Genomic DNA, 21,665 nt, shown 5'->3' on the forward strand with positions numbered 1-21,665 from the left:
AAATAATACAAAAATTAGCCAGCAGTGGTGGCACGCACCCGTGGTCCCAGCTACTCAGGAGCCTAAGGCAGAAGAATCTCTGGAGCCCAGAAAGTCGAGGCTGTGGTGAGCTGAGATCACACTACTGCACTCCAGCCTGGGTGACAGAGTGAAACCTCGTCTCAAAAATAAATAAAAATAAAATAAATTTTTAAAAAAATGATTACAAAAGAAAACCTAAGCAGCCTAAACAAAGACAGTCCAGAGACACAACTGAGAAAAAAGTCATAAATTTTGCTATTATTTTCCCATTTTAAAAATATTTGGTTTTTATTTCTACGTAGGTTTACATAAGCATATATTAAGGAACTAGGAAAGATTTTGATGGCATTTGAAGGTTTGAGGATGGTGTACTGATGGAGGCTTCTCAGGCTGGGATACATAAGTTAGTCCAACTCCCCATTTTACAGATGAGGAAACTGAGGCCCAGAAGGAAGATACTTGGCCAAGCTCAGGTGTTTAGAGTCATAGCCAGTACTAGTACATAGGCCTCATAATTCTTCTTCCAGTATTCTTCCTACTACATTTTGATGGACTTTTTTAAATGCCTGAGGAAGCATTTGCTTTTAAAAAGATATACTCAATTTTTTTCTGCTCCGTTAGTATAGGTGAGTTGTTTTTATTTTGAGTTGTTTTAATAGAGAAACTCAATTTGATATAAAATACAATAGAAAGTTTTTGCCTTGAATTCAGGTAGGTTCAAGCTGAAATCATCAATCTTTTATATCAAGAGAAATGCCAACTCTGCAATTCATACTGAAGACGTGTGTGTATTGTCACCAGCTGGTAACAGCATATCTAAAGTGAAGGGATGGGAACTAAAGGCCACACATAGCCTTCTGAACTATTGAAACTGCCAGGTAAACATCAAAAAATCTAAAGAAATGACCACATGGTTGTTTTATTTTAGAACAGAGAAAACAGGGTCTGGCCTCTTAATAATAATAATAATAAAAATTAAGTAGTGTGGAAGCAAGTTATGAAACAAATACTCCAGGCCAGTCTCCAGGAAGGAAAGCTGGCTGGCTCACAGATAAGGCATGCTTTCCGCAGGTTCTGAAAGGTCGGGGTGAGGGTGGGTGCAATAACACATTCTTCTCTGTGGTGCCCATGATGCAGTGCTCAGTGCCTCTCACATACATCCAATATACATCTCCTAGAATACAGACCTTTGCTTCTCTGAAAAGAGGTTGCTCCTATAGAAAACATTAATCCTTGGGCCCCAACTGCTTTGTCTCTGCCTGGGAGGGGTGACTCTCAATATCTTCACCCCAGGCATCACTGGTCCTCCTACTTGTGTATGGAGACCCAGTGTGCTTGCATGGGCATGGGTGTGCATGGGTGTGTGTGTGTGTGTGTGTGCCTTTTAATGTTCATAAATGGTAGCATACACAGTGTTAGGGGTTAAATTGTATCCTCCCAAAATTCATATGTTGAAGTCTAGCCCCAGAAGCTACCTCAGAATGAGCTCTTACTTGGCAATAGGGTCATTGCAGATGTAATTAGTTAAGGTGAGATCATACTGGAGTAGAGTGGGCTCCTAACCCCATATGACTGGTGTCCTTATAAAAGTGAATGCCATGTGAGAAGCCTCCATGCCTGTGCTGATCCCCCTCATCCTCCCCCTGAGCACAGCTTCCCTGGAGGAAATGGACAAGAGGAGTCAGTGCTTTCTTCAGTTTTGGCTTCTTGCTTACACTATTGCAGTAAGTGATTAAATACTTCACTCTCATTTCTGCTCTGTTGCTTTAACTGGCTACTCTGACACCTGGCAGCTCAGTGCTCTCTCCCAGATCAGCTGGGCTCCTGACCTCCCGTCAGCAAGCCTTCTTCTGCTGCTTAACAGACTGACCATCAACTAGCAACAGTTACCCAGGAGTTCAGGATGCTGACCAATTTAAACATAGCCCTGTCTCCACACGGCCCATCCCCATGGGACTAGGAATATCTTTTTGATAACCAGATGACAAATATCTTTGCCCATCTGATCTCAACACCTTAAATTCTCAACATCACTCAACTCATAAAGGAGCAACAGGAGGAACCAAAATTTCCAGTGTCTACTCCGTATGCCACTCCTTTTACACACATCGTCTTCTTTAATCTTGAATTAATCTTGAACAACCTCTTGCAAAGGGACCATCATTCCTATTTTACAGTTGAGAAAACTGGGTGACTTCCCCAAACTCAAACACCTGGCAAGTGGCAGTGCCAGGACTTAGCTGGGACCTACCCACGGTGCTCTGCTCTCATACCCTGCCTCCTCCCCGGGGTGACAGCTGCTCCCTAGGAAGCTCATGGGCAGGGCATACTGATTAGCTGTGAAACCACCTGTGACTGGCTCCTGGCGAATATGGACACAAACACCTCAGCCGCAGGGTTGCATGTACCTTGGGGTTGTCTTTCACCCCCAGGAAGAGGTCGTCCTTCAGTTTTTTCTGGCAGTGTTCACATGTGCAGTCAAAGTAGTACTGCTTCTTTAGCTGCCTCTTGCGTTCTTCACTGACATTGAGGAAGTCGATGTAGGACACAGTCAGCTCCTCTCCTTCTGAGATCTTGCCCAGGGCCCGGAGTTCAATTCTGGAGCAGAGTGAAAGGAAAAGGTGAATCGAATCCAGGCCTACTGGAATGGGATCCACGCTCTCCAAGGCTTCGTGGAGTTGGGTCTCAAAGACAATGACTTTCACTGGCACTCAGAAACCCCCATTGACTCCACAAAAGGAGAAATGTGACCTAAAGGATGATTTTGTGGATAGCTCTATTCTATTCCTTAGAACAGTCCTATCCACTCCATTCAGTTAACTGCTCTGGAATCAGCTCAAATAGACTCCTAGTAGAGAGCTGGGCTTGGTCATAAAACCAGACAGAATGTCCATGCCCATTGGTCTCCCTTTACTTTTAGCTACTGACTGTCTGTAATAAAAGAAGGAGAACTAATAAAAAGGCAAAAACTCCAAACAAGAAAAACTTGAAAATCTTTTCTGGTTAGTTTGGGGACTACTCTCTCAGAAACATAAAAATTCAGTTACCCACAACCTTGGCTCATTGGGTGTCTAATTCGAAGTCACCTCTTGACCTTCGGTCCAATGGTTCAGGCCAAATTACCTAAGGAGACTTAGCCCACTGGAGATCATTGAAGGCAAATAAACAAAGGCTGGCTCTGTTAGCTCGCTGCATTGTTCACTTGTGTTTATTGGGAGATGTGGCTTGTTGGTTGAAGGTGGTTAGCAAGGGCAGATGGCATTTCAGTTCCCTTCCAGACTAGACCTGACCCTCAGTTACCTATAGCACTACCCACCTTACCTAATGAGATAGGTACTGAAGATGTTGAAGGTAAAAACCCGCTGCAGAACTGACATCCAGCTGAGCCAAACAGGTAGAGGTCAGCCTGTGGATCTCTCAGCCATGCATCCTCCACCACAAGGCCAGACAGCTACAGAAAACAAGTGGTGGGCCCTGCAAGCTGGGTCCTAAACCGTGCTCCTGTATCTCCCCAGAATCCTGGGGCCTCCCTGCCTAGTGGGAAGCCATCATCCAGAGAGCAAGTGGCAGGATGCAGAGGGCTGGGGAGAGCACCTGCACAGAGATCCATGGTCATTTCTTTCACTTCCCAGAAAGGCTCAGTTAGACACCATGCAAAAGCAAGGGCAAGACTCCAGCACCCAAGAAGAGTCCCAGTCAAAGGCAGCCCCTTCCCTGTGCTCTGAGATGACAATCAAGGAAGCAACTGCTGAGGTGACCACTGATGGATAAAAATCCTTCTCCCAAAGTGAGATACACTGACATGCCTATTAATGTGTTAATGTGTATAAAAACAACTCGTGTGGAGTCTGCAAAACTGAAGTGCCTGGTCACCATTTGTCACTCCTTTCCTTTGTTCCTTACCCCAATTTTCGGCAGCAGCGGTTACTGTGGTGATGAATGGCCAGTAGGAGAGGAAGGCCGGGTGATTCTGCTCACAGTTCTGCTTAGAATCCTAGTATGTCTGAGCTGCAGGGATGCTCATTTCACAAATGAGGATAGTGACACAAGAGGGATAGGTCCCACAGCACTTTGGGGACAGAGCCAGGATTAGAACTTCATACCATTCACAATTCCCCTCAACGTAGTAGCCTTGCCTAGTTGTTTTCAGGCTGCTTCCTGGGTCTTTGATGCACGGGAATTAAGATGCATCAAAGTCCTTGATTTTTAGGACTCTACTAATGTCCTAAGTAATTCCATGTGAGCATCTCCTGAGCCAGGATCTCCAGTATTTAACCCTATTGGGTAAGTAACCAGTTCTGCCCCCATGAGTCCCTTTTACAGAGGCAGCCCGCCATAGTGACATATTTTAATTCCACAGGGAATCAGTGGCCAATTGGGCTAGAATTTCCAGTAATTTTGCTTCCTATCATGATTGTGCCAGTTCTTGCATGGTCTCAGGGTATCTCCGATTATTTCAATGGTATCAGAAATTTTTCAAAACCAAATTAACTTAATGTGACTTAAATATGAAAAGATGCATATATGTATGCCTCATTTTACCTTACTTGAAACTGGAGATTGGGGGAGAGGAATGGAGACCAGCCTGAAATAAGCACTGCAGGAGGCAGGAGATGAGGGTTTTAGCCCTGGCTCTCCCTCCAACCAGCTTCCTTGGACAAGCTTCATCCCCACCCTGTACCCCAGGCCCCTTCTACCTCCAACAATCTGCAATTCCATAGTACAGCTAATTGAGCCACAAGTAGGCAGCCTATTTATGTATTTCTCACGGAGGTTAGGGACGGAGTCCAGAGCTACAGAGACTTAGAACTAGGAAGGTCCCTAGAGCACTCTCCTCTTGACCTTTCTCTACAGATGTGGAACCCAAGCCCAAGAGATGATGTGAATCATCCAAAGTCACGTGCAGTACACACCAACACAGACTCAAATGCACCAACCACTTCTACCCCAGCATTCCCAAAGCCCAAACTCCCACACAGCATTTTGTTCTTAATCCAAAGACCACTTCAAGGGCTGTCAACCTCACCCTGAGGAAAAGACCCAGCTAGGGCCATTTGGTTGTCATTAAGAAAAGTCAGAAGTAAAATTTAACCTAAACTACTCATTCATAGTTGGTCAGAAGCAGTAAGCAGAATACTGGGAATAAACATTTATTAAAAATATCAGTTGTAGATGCTATTTTTTGGAGCCCAGTCTGGGTGAGAAGTTGGGGTTTATAAACAGACAGTCCTTTAGTAGGTCAGTCACAGTCCCCATTTCATGGTAAGTAGGGTTTAGGGAGACAAGATAGGCTTTTGCTAAGACGATGTGGACTACAAGGGTTCATGCTTCAAGGTTGGAAGAGCAGTGGAAGTGAGGCATGAAAGGGAGGAAGAAAGGAGGCAAAGTAAAGCAAAGACAAGGCAGGTGGTATGTGGGTAAGGAAAAAACGGTTAATTTAAATGCATTAAAATACACCATTCAGCAAAGACGAGACACTGGGATGCAGAACGACATTATGGACAGATGGCAGTCAAGAAGTCTCGGGAATGGGTGGCTCCAGCAAACCAGGCAAGTGAGGGAGACGGGTCAGAGGAGCAAGGATGCTTGAAAGGACTGACCCACCTCATCTGGGTATGAAACATGGATTTCACTGCCTCATGACTGAAAGACAAAACAGACACCCATATGGAAATCATTATCATTGGCTGATCAGGTGTGATCCGGTGCAAGGGTGCACAGCATTCTGGGTCACACTATCAAAACTTTGGCCATCACAACAACCTTTATCCTAGCCCCTTCTAGCTGGACTCACTGGACAAAACACAGCCTGGTATAGTGGAAAGTGCACTGAATTTGGAACAAGACATTCTGGATTCAAAGGTATTCAACCCTGACCTGAACAAGTTCCTTCCCTTCCCTGTGTTTCAGTGTTCTCACCTGTAATGAGACTGTCATGAGACAATGCACGTAAAAGCAGAGTGCTGAAAAAACATGCGCAATGTTGTTATTATCATTCTATTAAGCATTCTGGATGAATAAACATTGCCTCTTTGGATGTCGGTCTTGGAAAGAGTTTGAAGTGCACATGGAGGCTGGTTAGGTCAAATCGATAGTATATAAAAATTGTTGGGGGTCAAATTGGGCCCCTAACCCCATGTCTAGGGTTCTTTCCACTATGGCAGGTGGCTAGACAGGAAATGCGAAGTCACCTTCTCTTGCACAAAAGCCAAGAAGCCTGGATAAAATGTAGCTGCTAGAAATTAGTAGATGCAAGGAAGCCAGAGCGGACACAGAAGAAAGAGTTCCTAGGTTCCTGTGGTTGTTACACCCAATGACAAGAGGAGCCTTGGGTTTAGAAGAGGGCTGTCTAGAAAGCCTAGGCCCATACATGGCTGAATTTGATCCTCTCTGCCATCCAGGTCAAGCTCAGTCAACAGCCCCTCTAGGGAGGATTCCATGAGATCCAGGCCAGTGACCCCAAAAGGCTTCAGAAAGGAAACACAAATGCTGAGAAAAGATTATCATCTGAGTCCAAAATAAACTTTCCCATCTTAAGTCACTTTCTCAATTGCTTAAGAGCCTGGTTTCAGAAATAGGAAGGAAAGGAGAAATCAGGGTACTTGGCATATTGAAGCTTAGGCCCAATTCTCAGCTGAGAACCAGACACCATTGTCTGGCTTCTAGGAAGTTTTTGGGGGAAACTTGCTCATTGTTGATGACTCAAAGTCAGCTTGTATCTGTCATAAGAGCTCATCTCTAAGAGCAAAAGCAATTAATATTGCTCAAGCCTCATTCCCTTATATCTCCCCATCCTGAGCCATGGACAACCAGGGGCTCGTTCCATCTACTGATTCTTCTCCATTTGTGCCCCACCCCCAAATCCATCATGTGCCCTTATTTACCCCTCATCTGTACTGTCTCAGAAAGGGGGGCTGACCTCTGAGGGTCGCATCACCCAGGTTTCTTTGTGGTCTGGCTTCAGGTTGGGGTTTGGCCAATGGTAGGAGAGCAGAAGGTTGGGGGAATGAGGGGTTGGACTATCTAGTCCATTGACTTCCTCTTTTCCGAGCCATGGTGCCAGCTGGCTGGTTTCTCTAGACACAGTTGTAAGCCACAGCTGAGCTGTTGGGGGGCCCTCTAGCCCAGGTCCAGCTCTCTCTAGCTGCAGAAACAGTGCTTCCTTCACCTGCCCTTCCAGGCCTAGAGGTGGTGATGGTTTCATGTGTTGCTAGTCCCTGGGCACCTCACCATTCCTTGTTAGTTTCTTTTTGTTGTTATTTTGTTTGGTTTGGTTTGGTTTGGTTTAGTTTGGTTTGGTTTGGTTTGGTTTTAGAGACAAGGTCTCACTTTGTCACCCAAGCTGGAGTGCAGTGGCATGATTATAGTTCACTGCAGCCTCAACCTCCTGGGGTCAAGTGATCCTCCTGCCTCATCCTCATGAGTAGCTGGGACTACAGGCACATACCACCATGCCCAGCTAATGTATTTATTTATTTTTTGTACAGATATGGGAGTATCACTATGTTGCCCAGGCTGATCTTGAACTCCTGACCTCAAGTGATCCACCCCCACTCGGCCTCCCAAAGTGCTGGGATTACAGGCATGAGCCACCAGGCCCTGCCCCTTGTTAGTATCTTAAACCCTGCCCACACTTCTGTAAACTATCCCTTCATTCAGTTGTATTTGGGTAAACCCCTTTGAGTGTGCCTCCTGATTCCTGCTGAGACCTTGACTAAATAACCTCTAGACAGATAATCCTAGGCTTCAAGTTTTAAAATAGTAGTTAAAGGTTTATCTAACACATCTAGGCAGCTCCAAGAAACATACACACTCAGAAATGACCCAGGTTGAATTCTTTGATATCCTCCATGATGCTTTTCTCTCATTCACAATTATTCTGGAATGAGATTTCTATGTGCTATTCATTTAAAATCTATGCTAGTTGAGGTTTAGCAGGTTGACTTTGGCTTAAGTCAAGTGAACAAAACACCATAGGTCTCCCCATCCCCATCACACACACCCCCAGATAAAGACATACTCACTTGCCATTGTTAAATATGACAGTGCAGTTGGGCCAACAGTCATGGTTCACCAGGCCCAGGTTGGGGAAGATGCCTACGCCCACGGCCTGCAGGCCTCTCTGATCACTGAGAGTAAAACCGTTGCAGTTAATCTACCCAGAGGAAAAGATGAAAGAGTCAGTCAACAGACATGGACAGAACACTATCCTAGCTGTTGAAAGGAATTTTAAGAAACAGAAGACCCAGTCTCACCCTGGAGATGCTTAGGGAGTCTGGACACAGAACAATTAGTCCCCTGTTCTCTGCGTGACTCCAAATGACGCACAAGATTAGGGCCATGGGACAGTCCTATATCTGCAAAAATGCAACCCTACCTTGAAAGTATTTTGTGGCTGTATTCTAAAAGAGTCAAAGATGGAAATGTTTTCCTTTTTCTGTATCTGGGTCTTACTTGAGTATTCCTCAGTCTCTGTCTTGGTTTTCCTGTCTGTACCCTGCTTTGCACGCGTGTGTGTGTGTGTGTGTGTGTGTGTATGTGAAAGAGAGAGCTTTTCCTTCCCTTATTTCCTCTGCCTACTTAGTTTAAACTCCTATAGCTGTTCATAAAAAAAATTAACATCTCTTTTGATTATTTTGTATCTGGTGAATACTGTTATATTCCCTGCTCACAATTTTTAAATCTGGTGAGTGCCATATTTAACACTTATCCCTGAGATTCAAGGCAAATCAAGTTGGTTACTACTGATGTGGCATCCAAGTGATTTTCTTTTCCTTAAAAGTAAATCATTCTTTACAGAAACAGACTCCAAATATCTGCTCTCACAGTATGAAAAATGCATAAGAATAAATATAACCTGGAATACATTAGTAACTGCATGCAAATTTCCACTTCATCTGTAAATACATCTATGAATACATGCTATATATAACAGAAACCCAGTAGACATTTATTCCCTCACATGGATATTTGTCACAGATATGGAGGAGTGTCACTTTCTCCATTTATTCTCATCAGACATTTAGTAAGTTCATGATGTTAAGCCTGTGAGTACCACTAACAAGCTGTACTACTTGGAGCAAACTTCTTTCTTCTCTGAGCCCTGGTTTTCCCATCTATAGGTTGAATAAATTGGACTAGATGAGCTCCAAGGATCTTTTCAGCTCTAACCTTTGGTAATTATATGACCTCTAGCCCTGGTCCCCAGACCTATTAGGGATGCCCAAGATTGCGCAACACACCAATTCACCCCAAGGCTATAGAACATAACTGTTAAAAGTAAAAGCTTAGACCCGGCGTGGTGGTTTACCCCTGTAATCCCAGCACTTTGGAAGGCCGAGATGGGCAGATCACTTGAGCTCAGGAGCGCAAGATCATCCTGGGCAACATGGTGAAACACGGCTCCTACAAAAAAATACAAAAATCAGCCAGGCATAGTGGTATGCATCTGTGGCCCCAGCTACTTGGTAGACGGAAGGATCACTTGAGCCTGGGAGATGGATGTTGCAATGAGCCATGATTGCACCTCGGCACTCCAGCCTGGGTGACAGAGTAAGACCCTCATCTCAAAAAAAAAAAAAAAAAAAAAGTAGAAGCCCTGGCTCCTGAAAAAAAAAACTGCTTCTGGACTTTCCCTGGGCACAAGCTAACCATGTGGCTTTTGAAGGTCATGTAACCCCTCTGGACCTAGGTTTTCTGTTCTATAAAATAGAAATGCTGAAAGCACGGACCTTACCTTGTGTTGTAAAGACTGTGTGAAATAATACATGGGAAGCTGTGGTGGTTAATTTTGTGTGCCAACATGGCTGGTCAATGGTGCCCAGATATTTGGTCAAAAACTATAATATGTGCTTCTGTGAAGGTGTTTTTGGATGAGATTCACATTTAAATTAGTGGAGTTTGAGTAAAGCAGAGTGCCTGCTAGAATGTGGGTGGGCCTCATCTAATCAGTTGAAGACCTCAAGGGAATAAAGACTCATCTCCCCTGAACAAGGAGTTCTGCCAGCAGAATGCTTCTGGACTTGAACTGCAACTCTTCCCTGATCTCCAGCCTGCTGGCTGACCTTGCAGATTTTGGACTTACCAAGCCTCCACCATTGTGTGAGCCAAATCCTTAGACTCAATCAATCTCTCTCCCTTTGTCCCCCAATATGGTGAAGACTCAAGAGATGTCAGTGTGATGTTTGTCCTCCTCCCTCCTCAGCCTGCTCACCTTCGCCACATAAAGGGCCTGGCCTACCAGGCGGAACACATCCATCCCCACAGCCAGGACCTGAGCCTCCTCATCCACTGGGCTCTTGCCCCCACTTCTGGGACTGTTATGGCCTCACCTGGCTTTGTCGCTCCCACCCTAATACCCTGACTCCCCTCTCTCTGGCTCACAGCCCCCACTGCTCCAGCCTCCACATCAATCCTGCCTGGCAGACCTGGAAAAAGGTTTCCAAAGTGACTGGTGGGCAGGAAGGGATAGTGATTGGGGGTCTTTATTTTCAAGGTGGAGAGGAAAAAGTATAAAAAGTGCAGATAAGTAAGAGGATAAATTACCATCCAAATCTATCATCCAGAGTTGGATAAATAAGTAAGATTTGTATGTGGGATGCCAATTCAGATAAAGCAGGAATGGCCTCATAGTAAACAAGGCCGAAGACAGAGTCCAGGATGAGGGGTCTTCATTTCAAGCTCCTGTCCTCTTTCAGTCCTCTTGGCCTCCCCTCCCAACTCTGGCCTGGCAGTTTCTGGAAACTTCTTAGTTGGGCGATCCCAGCTGTCACCATGGCTCCTCCTTTATGAGGAATCATACTCTAGAATCTCTGGATTTTATTAGTTGGGTCATTTGGAGGCCTGTCCCTGGGCTCTGAAATGGAAAGGGCAGTAGGTGTTTCTGCTACATGTGGTAAACAGAAGGTGGTTTCTCCAGAGCCTCTGGCTGCCTGGGCTAGATGAGACCTTTATGGAAACAGAAATTAGCGTCCAGGGCAGACAGGGCTTCCACCTTGTAGTTCACTTCTGAGAAGCCCCACCCTCCCCAAGCAGGAGGAGGGAAGGAAAGAGGAGACAGACAGGGAGGGTGGAGAAGGGACGGAGGGGGCCTACCACTCCGAAGATGTGAGAGATGTACTGCATGCTGAACTGCTGGCTCTGGGGCGGCCAGTACTGCAAGAACGTGTCCACATCCACCCGCAGCTCCTTCTGCTCCTCCTCCCCAAAGTGCTCCACGTGGTTCTGCAAGTCGTCCACAGACACCAGGCAGCCCTCCGTGAGCCCGGTGCCTTCTCTCTCCACCCGCCACATGATGCGCGCCGCCAGCCTGTGGGAAGGGCAGCATCAGGGGGGCACTACAGCTGCATTCATTCATTCAACACACATTTACTGGGTGTCTCATGCATGCCAGGCACAATGTTGGGCCCAAGATATGGTTTTAAACTAGATGGATGGAATTTATTCTATCGTGATGTTTCATATAGTGGGGGAGAGGTAAGTAAACAAGCACATTTTACATAGAAAGTGCTATGCAGAAAAAATAATACAGTGACTGGGGTGGGGAAGCTAAGGTCTTCCAGGGAAGTGTCACAGAGGAGGCACATTTGAGCTGGAATTGGAAGGGGTGGAGGAGCTGGCTCTGTGACACTGGAGAAAGAGCGCTTTGGGAGAGAGCAGTGAGTACAAAGGCCCTGACGAAGGAATGAGCTTGGTCTGATGGAGAAACAGCAGGAAGGTAGAGGTGGCGGGAGCACAGGGAGCAAGAAATGGAGACCAAATAAAGGTGGAGGTTTGGGCAGGAGCCAGGTCCCATGGGGTCTGGGGACACAGAGAGGTGCGGCAGCCTGGGTCTCTCTTAACATTGTGGCCTACTGTGATGAGCCCTGCATCAGGGGTCTAATGACCTGTTTCCACTTCTTACTGTGTGAGCCTGGGCAAGTCACTTGACCTCTCTGAATCTATCTGGTGGCCAGTAAAATAGGGAAAATATTCCCTGCTGTGCTAACTTCCAGAGGTATTCAGAAACAAAGTGAGGTAATAGGTGTCTGCATTATATGTGAAGGTGTTGGTATTCTTAATGATTGGGTAGCAAGAAAGTGGAGAAGGCCATCTAGGTGGGGAAACAGTGTGAGCAGAGGCCTCGAGGCAGCCACGGGCATGCCACGTGCAGGACCTGGCCTGGCTGGAGCAGGGCTCTGGGGGAAGAGCAGGAGGCCAGGTGGGACAGGAGGAGACCTGTAGAGACACAGGGACTTGAGTATGAGACAGAGGGGTGTACTTCACCCCAAAGGCCTCTTTGTTAACTATTAGGTGGCCTGTGATGAAGCTTATAACCCAGGGACACTTTAGTGTTCCTGCCACCCACTGACTGCTCACTTTTCAGGCACCTGGGGAGGGGATGCTGGTCTAGGACAGATCCTGTTCCTGAGGAGAGACCTTCTGGGCAAAGCAAATGCCCCTCCTCATTTTGTTTGTTTTTTTAATTGAAATTTTAATTGAGATAATTGCAGATTTACAGGCAGTTGGAAAACAATACAAAGAGATCCCTTGTACATTTTGCCCAGTTTTCTCTAATGGTAACATTTTGGAAAACTAACATCACAGCCAGAATATTATCCCACCTCTGTTATTCAGATTTCTTTCATTTTGCTTATATTCATGAATATGTATGTTTAATTATATACAATGTTATCACCTATGTAGCTTCATGTATCCACCTGCACAGTCAAGATACTAAACAGTGTCATCACCTCAGGGTCCTTTCTGTCCCCCACCTCTTTTTGAACCATTTTAACCATTTTAAAGTATACAGTTTGGTGGCATTAAGCACACTCACACTGCTGTGCAACCATCACCAACCATCTGTTTCCAGAACCTTTTTCATCTTCCCGATTTCTTCCATTTGAGTCACTGAGTTATTTCTGGAGAAATGCCCCGCGTGGGACTCCAGGTGCCTGGAAACTGAGGTGTCTTCATAGGGAGCCCAGGGCAGCACTGGGGAAAATACAACTCAGCACATGGAAGATCTGCTGCCTCCAAATAATGAGGAAAGGGTTATGAAGCTCAGAGAATAGAGGTCAATGCGTGATAGATTTCAACTCAATAACTGTCACAGGAGGTGCCATTTACTTTAGGTCTTGAAGCATGTGTATTGTTTCAGTAGATGGAGCTAAGGGGCATGGAGAGGTTGACTGAGCCATTTCATCCTGCAGGTTCCTAAAAATCATCATGATATGACAATTCCATTCTGTACCTTAACTTCACACCCAACACACACAGTGAAAATGCTCCCAGTCACCATCTCCATCTCCTTTGCTCTGCAGTGCTGGCTTCCTGAGCATCTCCCTGCAGCCCAGCACCAAGCCTCCAGGACTTGGGAATCTCTTGCACTGGAGCTGCTGGCCTTGAGATTTCTGATGACAGCCACCAGGAAAGGCTGTTAGTTGCAAACTCAAATGCGTTCTCTGGTGTAACGTGTATGACCACAGGGAGCAGTGGTGCTGCTGTGACTTAGAAAGCTCTGTATTTTTTCAAAGGTGGCAGCTCTAGCCTATTTTACCAGGTCTTCAGTTTTTTTGTTTGTTTTTGTTTTCCAAGAGAAGTCAAAAATCCTAATTTTAAAATGTGAAATTTCCCAATTTTTAAACATTGGTGGATCAATTTAAAAACACTTGCCCCTCGGTTAGGCATGGTGGCTCACGGCTATAATACCAGCACTTTGGGAGGCTGAGATGGGTGGATCTCTTGATCTCAGGAGTTCGAGGCTACCCTGGGCAACATGACAAAACACCATCTCTACAAAAAATACAAAAATTAACCAGGTGTGGTGGTGCATGCCAGTGGTCCCAGCTAGTCGAGAGGCTGAGGTGGGAGGATCACTTGAGCCTACGAGGTCAAGTGAGCTGTGATCAAGGCCTCTGCACTCCATCCTGGGCAACAGAGCAAGACCCTGTATCCAAAATACATAAATAAACTAAACACTCAGGAGCCCTACAGCAGAAGTCTGCAGGCCAGTTTCAGCCTGTGGCTGCAGTTTGGAATCACTGCTGCCAACAGCGAGTTCTCCCTCTTAGACCTTAAGGGAGTGAACAGAAGTGACCATATCCAGTCTTTGAGGCTCTTTCCTGACTTGCACTCAGCTTGGCTTCCTTAGATCTGGGAATGCCATTACACAGGCCATTCCAGCCTGACATTTGGAAATTCAAAGCACCACCATGGGGCCCAGCTCTCACCTGATGTTCTCATTGGGTACTTTCCCGTATCTCTTGATGGCCGAACACTCATTCTTGTGGTTCAACCAAGCATCTTTCTGGCAGGTGCGGTCGCAGTAATGGGCAAACTTGCACTGCCCACAGTGATGGAGCTTCTCCTGCCTCTTGAAGCAGGTGTGGCACACAAAATTAACAAGGCTGGAAATGGAGAGAGGAGACACATGATTGGGAGCACAGTGGAAAGGGCACCATGCAGCCAGTGGAACACGGCATTCTGGTACTGGGTTCAGCTGACTGGTCCTTGTCTGTCTAAACTTCAGATTTCCATCTTCCAAAATGAGGAGTCTGGGCTTCCAAAGGCCCTTCCCAGCTATAACAATTCCTTTAGCAATTTTTTTTTTTTTTTTTTTTGAGATGGAGTCTTGCTCTGTCGCCCAGGCTGGAGTGCAGTGGCACTACCTCGGCTCACTGCAACCTCGGCTCCCTGCAACCTCCGCCTCCCAGGTTCAAGCGATTCTTCTGCCTCAGCCGCCCAAGTAGCTAGGATTATAGGCACGTGCCACCACACCCGGCTAATTTTTGTATTTTTAGTACAGCAGGGTTTCACCACATTATTCAGGCTGGTCTCAAACTCCTGACAAGTTATCCACCCACCTCGGCCTCCCAAAGTGCTGGGATTACAGACGTGAGCGCCCACACCTGGCCTACCAAATACTTTTGGTGGACACTCCCATGTGGAGGACACTCTTATCCTCTGCATATAAGCCCTTCAATTCAGGAAGGGTAAATTCATGACCTAAGAGTGTTAGGCACTGGGAATACCACAAATTACTAGAGAAACAATTGAACGTGCAGTGTGGTGAATACTATGACAGGGGAGCACAGGGGGGTCCTAGACTCTTTGGAGAAGACACTTGAATTCCTTATGATCCCCTCGTCCGAAGTCACAGGTCATTGGCACTGTGTTGGAGGGGGCATTTTGGTGACATGTCTTTCTCATTGTTGAAATATAGTGCCCCCTTCCCCAAAGTACAACAAATCATAATGATCTACACTATGATGGGACAAGAGCATCATAGTATTATATGCAAAAGAATATCTATACACTGATATATGTCACAGTCTGTGTGTTTTGCAACAGTAAGAATGACAGTGTTACTGATTTCGCTGTCGTTGACATATTCTCCCAGCTCACAGCGAGGGTGGAAGTGATGAGGAGGAAAATGCAAGCCCATTCAATGGGTGAGGGAGAGAGTTGTGAGAAGATGAGGATCCTCACCCGGTGCTTCCAGCCTGTTAGTGTTCCCATTAGAGAGCCCTGTGGACCCCATGTTAAACCCATCGTTCAAACAGAAAAGGGCATAGGCTCCATAGGAAATGTATTTCGGGACATAGCCTGACATCCAGAGTGAGGGAAATCTGGTATGATGCACAGAATCTCTGGGCCTCAACCTCATGCTCCTGCAATGTGAGGAAGAGAAATCCCAACCACTGAAGCAAAGAAATAATGAAAACCAGTTCAATGATCTGCAGGGGAGCGCTGAGCTTCCGGGAAGCAAGTGGATGGGTAGACTCAGGTAGGAGTCCACAATCTAAACAGGGAACTCAAAAGTATAAGAACACAGGAGCTTTTAAAATCACAGAATTCTAGAGCCTGGAGGGAGAAACCTCCACAGAACATTCAAGCACAGAAATCCTTTGTGTCCATCCCTGGCCATGAATATTCTAATTCCCACAGTGAAAAGGAGTTCACTGTTTCTGAGAACAGTCAGTTCATTGTTGGCCAGTCCTAATTGTTGCAAACTTCCTCCTTGTGTTAAGCTTGAATTTGCCTCCCCAGAAAACCTACTCCTGTACCCTAATTTGGCCTTCTGGGTCCTTGCCCAATGGAACAAGGCTGGTCAGATCAGTTCTTGAAGAATTTGAAGACCACTGCCTTGCTTCCCATTCATTTCTCTCCTCCAAGTTAAATACTCCCAGATCTTTAAACAATTCCTTGTACATGGTTTCTAGAATTCTCACACCTTTCTGGTGGCCTCTGATATACCTACAGAAATCCCTGTAGCCAAAGGAGGGTGGGTTTAGCTGAGAAATCAAGCAACATGTGCTGGCCAGTGCCAGGGGGTCAGGCTCACGGACCAGCCCAAAGGCCAGGCCTGACCTTTGAGCCTGACCCCTAGCACTGATCCCAGCATGGCATCTAGAAGGGGATAGACAGGTGCAGAGCCAGCTGAGGGCACGGCAGAGGTTACTGCTCTATGCTACATCCTGAGCTTCCTAAAGTCCAGGCAGTTTTCAGCCTCTGGCTGGCCAGCTCAACACACTGCTGTATCCCCATCCACTAGGAGGTGCATTGCTACTAATTTGTTAACAATCATAAAGTACTCGAGGGCATGAAAGGTCAGTGTTTATTTCTAATTTAGAGCAGATTCAAGGTTATCCTCACAGCAACAGTTTCCTCATTCTTAAACTTGCCTTCCCTTAAACTTTCCTAGTGAATGAGGAGGAGTAGAATCACACTAGCATACTGAGAACTGCACAGGTTCCGCAGCCCGTCATAACTAGGCCACAGAGGGTGCACCCTCCCTGAGAAGGTCATTTGTCATAAGTGCCCCAGCAGAATAGAGCACATGGGGCCCACAGGGAACCCTGGCCACTTAATGAACTCTCTAAACCCCTGCCGATGGAGAGCTATGAATTTCTTACATCTGCCTCAAGTCAGGATTGCATTTTCTTGCAGGAATTTGCAGTTCATTAGCAGGAACTGGACTACTGAAAAATCCAAGTAAATTGGATTCCAAGAAGGCTCCAAATCTTGTCTCCTGGCCAAACACAGGTGAGAGCTCGGGTGTCAACACCTCACAATTATGGTGCCCAGAGCAGAGTATACTATTCAGATGTAGTGCCATGCACACTTGCCGGATCTCCACATCATGCTTCCATTAGTTTCTTTAGTGAAAACCTTACATTAATTTAGGGTCAAATGGCCAGGTGCAGTGGCTCACACCTGTAATCCCAGCACTGTGGGAAGCCAAGGCAAGCCGATCACTTGAGGTCAGGAGTTTGAGAGCAGCCTGGCCAACGTGGTAAAACCCTGTCTCTACTAAAAATACAGAAATTAGTTGGTCATGGTGGCACACGCCTGTAATCCCAACTACTTAGGAGTCTGAAGCAGGAGAATTGCTTGAACCCAGGGACAGAGGTTGCAGTGAGTCGAGATCGTGCCACAGCAATCCAGCCTGGGTGACAGAGCAAGACTCTGCCTCAAAGAAAGAAAGAAAGAAAGAAATTAGGGTCAAATTATAAATATAGTCAGTAGAACCTCCCAAGCTTTCTCAAAGGTGCTGCAGTCAAGCCAGAGTTTCCACTCTGTCTACACAGCATTGCATTTTCTAGACATCTTTATGGAGGTGTGATTGACATACAATAAGTGTTAAAAAAAAAAAAAGAACACTTTGATAGGTTCTGACATACGCATCTACCCACGAAACCATCATCACAATCAAGATAATAAACATATCCAGGCCGGGCATGGTGGCTTTCACCTGTAATCCTAGCACCTTGGGACGTCAAGGCAGGTGGATCATCTAAGGTCAGGAGTTTGAGACTAGTCTGGCCAACATGGAAAAATCCAGTCCCTACTAAAAATACAAAAGTTAGTTGGGCATGGTGGCACGTGCCTATAGTCCCAGCTACTCAGAAGGCTGAGGCAGGAGACTCGCTTGAACCAGGGAGGCGGAGCTTGCAGTGAGCCAAGATTGCACCACTGCACTCCAGCCTGGGCAACAGAGCGAGACTCCATCTCAAAAAAACAAAATAAAAAATAAAAATAAATAAATAAGTAAAGAATACATCCATCAGCCTAAAAGCTCCTTTGTGACACTGAATTTTTAAACTTGAAGTGGAGTCTTCACATTTATCCCTAACTGATGGTTTTCAGTGTAGCATTCCAAAACGTCAAGGTCATTTTGAATTTTCTTCTGTCATCTTTTATATTGGTATGCTAATCTCTGAGTCATCTGCAAATTTCAGAGTATGTCTTAGGTTAGGAACGAGGAAGGAGGAGCAGATGTCCACCTCTGGGGCATCAGGCTCATACCAGGAATACAAACCCAAGGCAGGAGAGAATGGGAGGAGAGCCAGGAGGTGGTCTGGAGAGGGAACAGTTAGACACAAGCACAATCACGCTGTCTGTCCCTTGTAACCTGTCACTTGTAACTTCATGCTTGTCTGTTCCAAGGTCGCCCATCAGAGAGCGACCCCACACGAGAACTACTCTCATATTTTACACCCAAATTGACATTTTAGAATAGCCTAGTACAATACCCTCATCTTTTTATTCATATACATATATTCACACATTCATATTTCATGTATACACTAATATGTGTGCCTACCAAACAAAAACATTACTCTTCACAATTCTGTTTTATTGTTTTAAATTTCAAACACAAATGAAAATCACCTAGGTGAACACTTAGAATAACAAATTTTGAGTCTTCATCTTTACAGTCACTGCTTATTTCTAATCTACTTAAAAATGTGGGAATATATGGTATCACAAGGATTGGAGACATAGACTGTGGCCAACACAACCTGGAATAAAGTTTAAGAATTTACTTTTACGCCGGGCGCGGTGGCTCAAGCCTGTCATCCCAGCACTTTGGGAGGCCGAGACGGGCGGATCACGAGGTCAGGAGATCGAGACCATCCTGGCTAACACGGTGAAACCCCGTCTCTACTAAAAAATACAAAAATCTAGCCGGGCGAGGTGGCGGGCGTCTGTAATCCCAGCTACTCGGGAGGCTGAGGCAGGAGAATGGCGTAAGCCCGGGAGGCGGAGCTTGCAGTGAGCTGAGATCCGGCCACTGCACTCTAGCCCGGGCGACAGAGCGAGACTCCGTCTCAAAAAAGAAAAAAAAAAAAAAAAATTTACTTTTACAATGAACACATGTAGTTGAATCCACATGGCTGACTGTATAACCGAAGGTCCTCAGAATTAACTTCCAGGCAGAATACAATGTTTATTAAAAGATAGGCAATTTTAAAATGTGCTAAAATGAGGTTTACCCAACAGCAGTTTTTCAGAACTTAGACTCTTACGGATTTTGGAGTGAGGAGAAGTATTTTATCCTTGACATTGTTTAGAATTGCTGGTACATGGTGATCACAGAGTCTCGCTCTGTAGCCCAGGCTGGAGTGCAGTGGCATAATCTTGGCTCACTGCAATGTCTGCCTCCCAGATTCAAGTGATTCTCCTGCCTCAGCCTCCTGAGTAGCTGGGATTACAGGCACCCGCCACCATGCCTGGCTAATTTTTGTATTTTTTAGTAGAGACAGGATTTCACCATATTGGTCAGGCTGATCTGGAACTCCTGACCACCTAAGCCTCCCAAAATGCTGGGATTATTGTTTTTCAATTCTGTGCAAAGACCCCTTACTAATGACCTTATTGTAGACATCAGGAATGGACCCCTCACACAACCCTGTCCTTACTTAGTCCATGCTGCTTGTGAGGTTTATTACGGCAAGTTTTCCTAGCCTGGCTCCAAGAAAAAGAATATGTCTCCCCTGGCATTTGCCTCCAAGCTCCCATGAACTAACTTAATACACTTCTACTAGGGCCTGATTAGAGAATAATCTATCTGCTATTAACTGTAGCTATATTATGTCCCTAAGAATAAATTCCAGTGACATGACCCTCATGTTCTCAAAGTCACTAATAACCACCATGACCAGGAGACAGAACCTTAAGGTGCTGCAAAGCAGCCTTCACCCAAGATTGGGTGACAGGAAGAACATTACACTTATATAATCATTTTATCAGGCTTTGGATCAATTCATGTTATGTCCATGAGATTCTTTGCTATCAAAGAATTCATGTTATCTCATGAGATTCTTTGCTGTAATAAACTTCAAACACTTTTCATAAAAAGAAAATGTGATCAGTGATTTCTTTTCCCACAGTGAACTTGGGTGGGTTCCAAATATGAACCACCAAATAGTTCCTTCAGGATCACAGATCTATTTTATATCCCATTCTGTAATTTTGCTAGGGCCTAGAGCCAATTTTTAAAAGCTGGTGAAACCCAGGAAGCACTGAATTATCTTTCTTAAATTTAGGCTTCCTTTGGGATGAAGCTGACCTTCTCTCTATGCCCTCAGCTGGTGGTAGGGCTTAGCCACAAGACTGGAGCTGGGGAGAAGGAGGATGCAGAGGCAGACTTCTGGAACTTCAGTGTGCACACACATCACCAGCAATTTTGTTAAAACTCAGGATCTGACTTAGTATGTGGGGTGGGGGCTGGGATTTTGCATTTCTAACAAGCTCCCAGGCAATACTGATGCTTCAACTTTGAGTAGCAAGAATGTTGAGATGAGAGAAAACCCAAATCCTGCTCCTTCTGGTGGGATACACCGAGATGTGTCAAGTAGACAGAAAAGGGAAATTTTTTGTTTTATTTCAAATCTAGTCCAAAATTTGTTTAAGCCTGTCTCTCTGGTTCCCATCTCCCCTCCTTGGCATGGGGTTGGGTGTTATGGAAGGTCAAACCTAGAGTTGGTCAGAGCTGGGTTCTTCTCCTGACTCCAGTATCTACTGGAGTGTGTGACCTTGAGCAAGTCCCCTGACTTCTCCAAGTTTTTGTTTCCTTATGTGAAAATGGGAATAGCAACACCTAGATCTTGCTATCTTTTAGACCACTGACCAGTACTTTTGAATGAAATATACTATTTTTAAAAATTCAAGCAAGATGAAAATTACAAAGAAGTTCTGAAATCTCACCACTCTCATAGTGATTTTAGGGTTAAAAGAAATCACACGTGTAAGGTGGTCAGCACAGAGCCTGGCACTGGATAAGTGCTCAGCGGACATCAGTCCGAGACACCCATCCTGCCTGTCACTCAGAGAGGGCTGGGCCAGGTTGATCACCGAGTTCCTCTCATCCCCAGCGCCAGCTTATTCCAGTAAGGAAGACAGCCCAGCTACAGGAGAACATCGTATGGGGACAAGGGCACTTCCCTGACAGAAATGCCCATCCTGGCCAGGCATGGTGGCTCATGCCTGTAATCCCAGCATTTTGGGAGGCTGAGGAGGGCAGATTATGAGGTCAGGTGTCTGAGACCAGCCTGGCCAACATAGTGAAACCCCATCTCTACTAAAAATACAAAAAACTAGCCAGGTGTGGTGGTGGGCGCCTGTAATCCCAGCTACTAGGGAAGCTGAGGCAGGAGAATGGCAGGAGAACCTGGGAGGCGGAGCTTGCAGTGAACCAAGATCGCACCACTGCACTCCAGCCTGGGCGACAATGTGAGACTCCATCTCAAAAAAGAAAGATAGAAAGAAGGCCGGGCGCGGTGGCTCAAGCCTGTACTCCCAGCACTTTGGGAGGCCGAGACGGGCGGATCACGAGGTCAGGAGATCGAGACCATCCTGGCTAACATGGTGAAACC

The 21,665-nt window shown here is 45.8% G+C and overlaps 1 protein-coding gene across 1 annotated transcript in view; it reads right to left on the reverse strand.

The window, feature by feature from the left end:
* SMYD1 (SET and MYND domain containing 1) overlaps positions 1-21,665 on the reverse strand; it is a 48,887-nt gene that overhangs the window by 17,062 nt on the left and 10,160 nt on the right. Inside the window, exons 2-6 of the mRNA XM_011953109.1 lie at positions 14,235-14,411; positions 11,116-11,329; positions 8,046-8,176; positions 5,626-5,664; positions 2,430-2,619 (exon numbers count right to left, since the gene is read on the reverse strand). Coding sequence (XP_011808499.1) covers positions 2,430-2,619; positions 5,626-5,664; positions 8,046-8,176; positions 11,116-11,329; positions 14,235-14,411 — 751 coding nt within the window. The remainder of the gene's footprint in view (positions 1-2,429; positions 2,620-5,625; positions 5,665-8,045; positions 8,177-11,115; positions 11,330-14,234; positions 14,412-21,665) is intronic.

Source organism: Colobus angolensis, unplaced genomic scaffold (genome assembly GCF_000951035.1).
Source record: "Colobus angolensis palliatus isolate OR3802 unplaced genomic scaffold, Cang.pa_1.0 Scaffold357, whole genome shotgun sequence".
Taxonomy (NCBI): domain Eukaryota; kingdom Metazoa; phylum Chordata; class Mammalia; order Primates; family Cercopithecidae; genus Colobus; species Colobus angolensis.